Below are 8,327 nucleotides of genomic sequence, written 5' to 3' on the forward strand. Positions count from 1 at the left end.
GGGGTTCACAGGAAGAAACATCAGTTCTCCTCCAAACTTCAGACATTCCAGAAGAGCTGGAGGATCCTGCAAGGCTAAGACGCTAATACGTACATATAGTAGCTGTCCTCCAACATCAGCATGATCTTATCCATTTAATTCAGTTCCAGTTGTAGGGTGAGCGTGAAGGTCAGTGCTGGATCCTGCCTGCGTTCACGCCCATGGCCTCAACCAATAAACTTCCTAGCAGACATGAAGCTGAATCTGCTGCGACTGCAAACCTTTATTTCTTTTTTTGGCAGAAGGCAAACAGCAGCTTTACAGCAACTGCAAAATTTAGAGAAATCTTCTTGTGCTTTTTATGCAGGCTGAGCGCCTCCAGGCGCATCTCTGCCCCCCTTAGGACACTGGCTTGTGCATCATTTCATTGGCATTACGCTGCCGTGTGTTATGCATAAGTTGGACATACGCTCTAGACTCGTTATATATGCCCTGTGCATACACCCAAACATGAAAAAATACATAGAAAGTTCAGCGTATGCTAGCATTTTAGGAGATACTGGGACGTCGGCTAAATCTTCAAGGTGTGACAGCGCCATAACCCAGATTCTTTCCCCTCCTCCCAGAACCCTGCTAAGGTCCAAACATGGACGCTCACTGCACTGCTGTTACCTGTCAGCTGCATCCGGGTCAGCCTCCGCACTGCAGTCTGTTTTGGATGCAGAGGCTCGCAGTGTGATGGGATCTAAGAAACAGAATGATTAGAAGGAAGGAATAAGGGTGAGGAATGAACAGGAAGTTACTAAGCCCCTCCCCCTCCCACCTTGGATCCAGCGGATCTGCGTCGCCGGCCCGTAGCCCTGTTCGTTCTTCGCAGCAATGCGGAAGACGACGGCAGGCCGACAGGACGAAGAGCTGTCGATGTGAGCGTTCTCCAGGTGGGAGGAGCCAACCAAACAAGACGTCTTGGTACCGCGGTATATTCTGATGAAGGCCATCTGTCCCGGCCGCTCTGAGCTGGAGCGGCTCTTCCTCACCGCCAGGTACATGGAGTACTCCAGGATCCGACCCGACGGAGACGAGGGGGGCTCCCAGGTGATCTGGACCGAATCATTGACCTGCACACCAAGCAGAACCCTGATTCCACCACAGCTCACCATCTTTAAACCCGTTCAGCCAGTTCCTGCTTGGTCACCTTGGAGATCTTGACGGCGGCGGGCGCTCCAGGAAAGCCAGGCTGGCACGTCTTAAACTCGCTGGCGGGGCTGAAGTCTCCCTGAGCGAAGCAGTTGATCCCTGCGACTCTGAACCTGTACATCTGACCTGGACTCAGTTCCTGCTTCTCCCTGCCCTGGTAGTCCTGAGGCCCCGGAAGCTTCCTCTGGTGAAAGGCCTGGCAGAACGTAGAAATACAGTCAATAGATCCACCTTACACCGCTCAGGGTGAGCTGTGTGGCGGTCTCACCTGCTCGTCCTCAGCAGGCAGGAAGTAGTGGCTGACCTCACAGTAGAGCGTCTTAAACACGCCAACATCAAACCACGTGGAGCCATCTTGGTTCTCCTTAACCTGAAAACAGAAACCAGAACTTTACTAAACTTTGACCCGATCCAGCATTAAGGCTGGATGTTGGAGAACAACCATGTTTCCATTGGTTCTTTGTGGGAATTAGGTCTAGCCTGATGCATGAATCCATACAGGAGGGATTGCTGATCGTTACGAGGGATTGCTGCTCGCTACGAGGGCCTGTTGCTCGCTACGAGGGATTGCTACCTGCTACCAGGGATTGATGCTCGCTACGAGGGACTGTTGCTTGCTACAAGGGATTGCTACCTGTTACGTGGGATTGCTGCTCGCTACCAGGGATTGTTGCTCGCTACCAGGGATTGCTACCTGCTACGAGGGATTGCTACCTGCTACCAGGGATTGCTGTTCGCTACCTGGGATTGCTGCTCGCTACCAGGGATTGCTGCAAGGTCATTGTTTTTCCTTCTTTTTTCTTTATTGCTTATTTCGAGTTTCCCCATTTTATGCATTTTTAAGACTGGTCGTAGTAATAGCAGTGCTATTTTTTTCTCTACAGTCTGGAAACAAACAACATTATAAATAGATATATTATTCAATAGATTGAAATCAGGCCCAACCAACCCACTTAAGGGGGAAACAGCCACTAAATGTGTTTCATTTCTGCTTAATTTCTACTTGTGAAATTTTAACTAATTTATTCATCTTGATGCTGTGTCTGTTTATGCTTGTTAGTAATGGACTTTTTTCTGATTGGAGGATTCACTAAAACTCAGAGCTACTGTAGATCAGTTTATTTCATCAGGATCTTTTGGATTTTGGCCTTTTAAGTGACTTTTAAGGGACTTCCCCCTATTTAGTTTGAGCTCTTGCTCATTGCAATTGGAATGTTGGCCTAATGGGTAGAGTAGTGTGCTTGGGTTCTAAGAAGGTTGCAAGTACCCGGTTTTATCCCCACAGCCTCCACTCTGGGTTCCTGAGCAAGACCCTAAACCCCCAATTACACCCCAGGCGCCGCACAATGGCAGCCCACTGCTCCCCAGGGGGTGGGTGGGTTAAATGCAGAGGTACATTTCTCCATTGTGAGATGAATAAAGTTTAATTATTATTATTAGTAGTATTTCTGGCCAGGCTCTATGTAGCATACCAACTGTTCTGTGCTACTGTCAGCAGATGGCGCCATGTCCGGTTCATCGCAGCTCATTTTACCTGGGGTTGGAATCTAAACACTATCAGGACAGACACTGATAAATAATGTATTTTATCAGGATTGATTTTTTGAATTTTCTCTACAAACATAATGTGACTATGCACTTTTACCTCCCCTTATTTAGTTTATAACATGATCCATTCCTCCGTATTTAAAATAAATTCCTCCTGAAATGTGGTGGACAAATAGATTTAGTAGTGGCAGCATCATGCTGTGGGCATGCTTTTTTTAAACACAGAAGAAGAAACTAGTTGAGTTGATGGGAGGTTGTTAAAAATGAAAAATAAATCCACTGAGGTCTGTGTTTATATTGTGATGAAAAGTGAGGAAGATGATGGGTGTGACTGAGGCACATGGTTCTGACCTGATCGGAGCTCAGATCCCCCGTTTTGCAGGCTGAAGCTGTTTGTTTGTCTGGAAACAGAAATGAAAAAAAGACCTGATAAGGTTTAGTTTATTAAACTCTGGAGCTTTTCTCCACTTGTCTGCCTCACCTGTCAGCTGTGATGAGCCGCCATCTTCCACCGCCAGTCCAGCTAAACAACAGACAAATGAAACCTGATGTTTATATTCGCTTTATAAAAACTGCATATAGAGCTACTTTTGATAAACCTGACTGAGCCGATCTACGGCAGACAATGAGGGAAAAAAAGGCTGTTTGTTGTTTTATGCAACAGAACCTACCGCAATTTTCGGACTCCTCCATCCCTCTCCCAGAACTCTCCTCCCCTGCTTTGGTTTCGTCTGGTTCAACCGATGCGTCCTAGAATTTAACGGGAACATTTAGGACCAAAGTGAAAAGTCATCCAGATATTATCAATATTTGGGTTCAGTTAAGTTCAGGTGACTGATCAAACCGACCTGGACAGATGCTTTCTGTTCTGGACCCGTTGTGAGCTCACTTTGATCCTGAAGGGACTGGGTGCCTGAGAAATCACAAGATCAGTTTTCCCATTCGGTTCTGGTTAGTTTTAGCCGATCCAATAAAATTAGGGATGACAGACTCAGGTTTGACTGATACCAGTTATTGTGATGTCAGTCTAGCCGGTCGCCTATATCCATTTCCTATATTTTTTGGGACCATTTTTGAAACCAATATATGGCCAAAATATGACACAATGATACAAAATGATATACCAATTTAAATTTAGGAAAAGAAATACCAACTTAAATTTTTTATGAAAGTTAGAGCGGCGCAGGTTATCCTGATCTAGCTCTATATTTACGCTGCTATAGACTTAGGCTGCTGGAGGACATAAGGACCACTTTTCCTCTCTCTGCTTCATTCTACAGTGTTTATTAGGTAAAACTAACAACAAATCAAAACATGCGCGTCATGTGATCTCATGGCTGCGGAATGTGCTAATGTACCGACCCACTCACAAACAAAATGGCCGATACCGCTCATATCTGCCTGTCCAATCACTGACAGGAAAAAAAAAATACTAACAGGAAGGCGAGGAAAAATAACAGAACCAATGGGCTGGAGGCCCTTTCTAAGGGACAGAATAGCAGCAGCAATACCTCAGTGTGTGGCTTCATACTGGACAGAAACACTGCCAAACACAGGAATGAACAGGTTCAGGTGTCACCTTCTATTTAAAGTAACACCCGGATGAAGACCGAACGACTGCAACAGTTAAATTCCATGGTAAGAAAGATGATCAATTACAGTGGTTAGCAGCAATAGCTCAGTCAATGTCCTCATCTACCAATGATACAGCTATACACAGAATAACTGCAACAGCTTCTAAAGCAAGTAGATGATGGGTTGATCCAGAAGGGGGGTTGATATCAGCAATATCTGCTCATCAACCCTAAATGGAGACAGGTGAGTTATTTAAATAGCTTGAAATCAATCCCAGAATAATCAGATTCTCACCTTCAGCAGGTTTATCCTTCCCGATCTGCCCATCTGTTCCAGTCGGCTCAGCCGCTGTGGTGGCCGGAGGCCTGACCACCGGCTGGATCTGTAGGATGTAGCAGTCTGCGGCAGCCAGGGGGCGCCACGCCACATGAAGCACGCTGACCGTGGATTTGATCAGCATCACTCCTTCAGGCGTGCCGGGTCGATCTGACAGCAGAGGACAGGAAGTCACTTCTCTCTACCTAAATGCGGCTGCTCTGTTCCGCTCGGCACCGCCTTCCCGGCCGCTCTCACCTGTCTCCAGGTACCACAGGTCTTTGCAGCACACCTGGTAGTTCCAGCTCTTGCGGTACCCGTCGCGGCCGCTCCAGATGTAAAGCCTGGAGCCGACGGAGGCGGAGCAGTGGCCGGCTCTGGCTCTGGGCCAACAGGCATAGGGATCGTCAATCTGCGGCCCCTGGTTCTGCAGCTGGGACTCGATGTCATCCTGCTGCTCCGGGCAGAGGCTCTCCCAGCACATCGTGTCTTAAAACAGTAAAACGAGTCAGAGAGTCACCCTGCTGACCTCAAAGTGCAACTCTTTTAACGAGGAAAACCCACCTAAGTTAAGAGAGTCCAATGAATTGGAGCAGATCCATTCTTTTCCTGCAGAAATGTGTTGGTCTGATTCCGGAACAGGAACCCAGCCCCCGAAAACATACATCCTGAAAACAGACGAAGAAACTAAAGCTTCGCTCCGTTTTTCCCTCCATGACACAAAGCGAACCGCATCTAGTACTTGTTTCCGATGACGTTAGCGGAGTGAAGACTTCTGGGAACAGGAGTGCAGCCGCTCGTTTCAGCCGTGGACCAAACCATGGATGCTGAAGCAAAGAAGAAGAACAGGTGAGCGGACGTGTTTTTAACCCAACAGGCTAGAGGACAATCAGAGATCCTACTGAGATCCAGCTGCCACAGGTCATTCAGTCGGCTTCCTTGCATCCCGCCGAACACGTACAGCTTCGGAGAACCAACCCCAGCGTAGGAAACACAAGTGTGTGACTCTCGTGCAGAGGGGCCGCCGCCCTTAGTGTCAGGAACGTTCCAGCCCTTCGCTCCCGTCAGTGGCTGGAGCTCCAACTCATAGAAATCATCCAGGTACCTTAAATAAAATAAACCCAACCTCTGTTAAGCAGAAACTATTTCCTCTTTGCATGGAGGACCTCCATGTTAGCTGCTAATGATTTATGCCCTAAACACTGACATCTATATACTCTAATTTGTTAACTTTTTAAAGATGATCATAATCTCTAAGAACTTAAGAGGAACAACAATTTAACACCATCTTTACACCAACCGGCTGTTTGGCATTTCAGCTAACGCCCTTTCTGTCCTTCCATCACAAAACTAAACACAAACTCTGCTAAACTGAACTGGAACTTTAACTGGAACACAAAAAAATAAATTGAAGAGTTGATGGATGGATTATTAAATTAAAATCTGTTAAATCCAATTAAATTATCGTGTCCATGGATTTCTTTAAGCCTCTGTTCATTCGTAAGTGAAGAATCACATATTCACAATAGATTAGTATAGAGCAGAGGTATTTATAGACATTAAAGGGTATTGCTTTTTTACCTACAGATCTACAATACAGTAGATCGGTAAGGAGTTTGTGATTTAATACACTTCAGGTAGGAAGGAAGGACTGAGAGAAACCAGAACCTTCTGTTTAAAAGCTCTGCTAACTCAACTTTATTTATGAAGATCTTTAAAACAACCACAGCTGCCACAAAGTGCAAAGTGGTATAAAAACAACATAGAAGTTTAAAGGAATAAAAATTAATTAATCAAAACAAATGAAACCACATAAAAAACAATCACAGGTCGGATATCTTTGATAGCAGCACAAAGTCTCTTCCACCAGACTGTTGGATTTCTCTAAAAACAGTGAGCTACGTTACATTTAGCTTCCACTTCATTGAAACGAGTTAACAAATAATCTGAAAGTATGTTGGAGCGACATACTGTGTCAGTTACTGATAGTTTAACATCTATTTACATTAGGAATGACAAATATTTACCTTTTTTTATCGATCCAATAACCTAATAAAATCCTATTATGTAATGTCTAACAAATATGTTTAATGCTGTCTAAGCATATATAATCTTTGTTTATTTTGTCAGTTTTTAATAAACATCTAGAACATTACCAAACCATATTGTTAAAAATTTTGCTCCTCGTGTAATGAAAAGATCCTCTCGATACAATAGAGAAAAATCATGCTTTTTAATGAAAAAGACCACTTTTTAGTCGTTTAAGACCAATAAACTTTAGATTCATTCATTATTCCCCTAACTGGAACCATTTTCTTTTTTTAGATCAGCTCAAATTGAGCTGAGGTGGAGCTTTTCATCAGCAAACACTCAAGTATGTGGATGAATATGTGGATAGAGTCTGTGAACCTCTGGGCCTCCCGTTCGTCCAAAGGATCCCAGATCATCATTATAGCTCATCCATGATCAAACTATATAAAAATGGCCTCTGGGTCACCATTGGGTATTTCAGTCAGATAATATTGTAAAAAGATATTAGTCATATGACATAAAGCAAGTAAAGGTAATGAAGGCTGACCTGGAGAGAATGAGATATCAAGATTATGTAACAAGGAATCCTCAGAGATATGTGATAAATGATGGCTCTAATTTATAAAAAACAAATGTTAGAACTGTAATTTTACAGTCTTTTTTACTATTTTTCATGGCTGCAGTTTTAAAAGAGATGAAATTTTCCAGAAAGCTGTTTCCAAACAAATTTTATTTTTGTTTTTATACTTGTGTAAACAAAATGACAAATTCTGTCTAATGATAATGGAGCTGTGTGCTCTGATAGTTAGAGGGCATTTTTACAGCACCTTGGTATGTTGCCATTAGGATCCTCGCTGTCGTTGGCCAAGCCCCCAAACAGGTAACACTTGCTCCCCACCAGCGTGAAGCTGTGTCCGATCCGAGGGCACGGAAGGGAGGCGTTTCTGGGCGCTCTCGGCTTCAGCTTCTTCCAGAGCCAGCGGCTGGCCTGAGGAAAACCGGAAAGCAGATTTTTTTTTTTTTTATCGGTTGCAGCAGCACCAGGCGTTACAGGACTAACAGAAACCTGGCTCACCTGAAGTTCATAGAGGCTGTTTGTGTACTTCCCATACTCAACCATCCCACCAAAGACCAGGATCCGGGTGCCTTCGCAGACAAATCCATGGGCGGCGCATCCGGATGGGATGTCCCCCCTCACTGCAGGAAGGAACCATTGCTTTGACACTGAAACAGAGGGATGCATATGAAATCAGACGCTGGAATGCAGCAAAACATGGTGGTCCTCAAAACCAAAACAATGAAACACACCCCCCATGCAACTGGAATAATAATATTAACCTTGACTGGAAGCTTTTCTGCAGCCATTAGTCTTCCTCTAGTATAAAAACAAATCAATGAAGAAGAGATTGGACTTGCTTCAACCACCATGATTTAGAGATTAATCTTGATTTGTTCGGATTGAATTTGGAGTGTAAAAAACTTTGGACTACATCAATCAAATCAACTTAATATAAAGTTTGTCCCTATTACTTAGAAAGAAGCTCGGCAAAGAACGACAAAGTTGAACTGAACCAGTTATTCATATGATCAAAGCTAATTTTACAACCTGTGGTAAAACAAAAAAGTTAAGTTAAGTTGCTATATTAGTGTTTCATCGAATAAAACAACTTGGTGGCAGACGT

The 8,327-nt window shown here is 44.2% G+C and overlaps 1 protein-coding gene across 1 annotated transcript in view; it reads right to left on the minus strand.

Annotated features, from left to right (window-relative positions):
- hcfc2 (host cell factor C2) overlaps positions 1 to 7,960 on the minus strand; it is a 9,499-nt gene extending 1,539 nt beyond the window's left edge. Inside the window, exons 1-16 of the mRNA XM_015392809.1 lie at positions 7,954 to 7,960; positions 7,721 to 7,869; positions 7,473 to 7,633; positions 5,517 to 5,719; positions 5,357 to 5,441; positions 5,179 to 5,282; positions 4,873 to 5,103; positions 4,594 to 4,785; positions 3,573 to 3,637; positions 3,396 to 3,474; positions 3,206 to 3,247; positions 3,076 to 3,125; positions 1,445 to 1,546; positions 1,175 to 1,372; positions 803 to 1,097; positions 652 to 724 (exon numbers count right to left, since the gene is read on the minus strand). Coding sequence (XP_015248295.1) covers positions 652 to 724; positions 803 to 1,097; positions 1,175 to 1,372; positions 1,445 to 1,546; positions 3,076 to 3,125; positions 3,206 to 3,247; positions 3,396 to 3,474; positions 3,573 to 3,637; positions 4,594 to 4,785; positions 4,873 to 5,103; positions 5,179 to 5,282; positions 5,357 to 5,441; positions 5,517 to 5,719; positions 7,473 to 7,633; positions 7,721 to 7,869; positions 7,954 to 7,960 — 2,036 coding nt within the window. The remainder of the gene's footprint in view (positions 1 to 651; positions 725 to 802; positions 1,098 to 1,174; positions 1,373 to 1,444; positions 1,547 to 3,075; positions 3,126 to 3,205; positions 3,248 to 3,395; positions 3,475 to 3,572; positions 3,638 to 4,593; positions 4,786 to 4,872; positions 5,104 to 5,178; positions 5,283 to 5,356; positions 5,442 to 5,516; positions 5,720 to 7,472; positions 7,634 to 7,720; positions 7,870 to 7,953) is intronic.
- Positions 7,961 to 8,327: the final 367 nt, after the last annotated feature.

The sequence above is a fragment of the Cyprinodon variegatus genome, unplaced genomic scaffold (assembly GCF_000732505.1).
Source record: "Cyprinodon variegatus isolate N-32 unplaced genomic scaffold, C_variegatus-1.0 Scaffold607, whole genome shotgun sequence".
Lineage (NCBI taxonomy): Eukaryota > Metazoa > Chordata > Actinopteri > Cyprinodontiformes > Cyprinodontidae > Cyprinodon > Cyprinodon variegatus.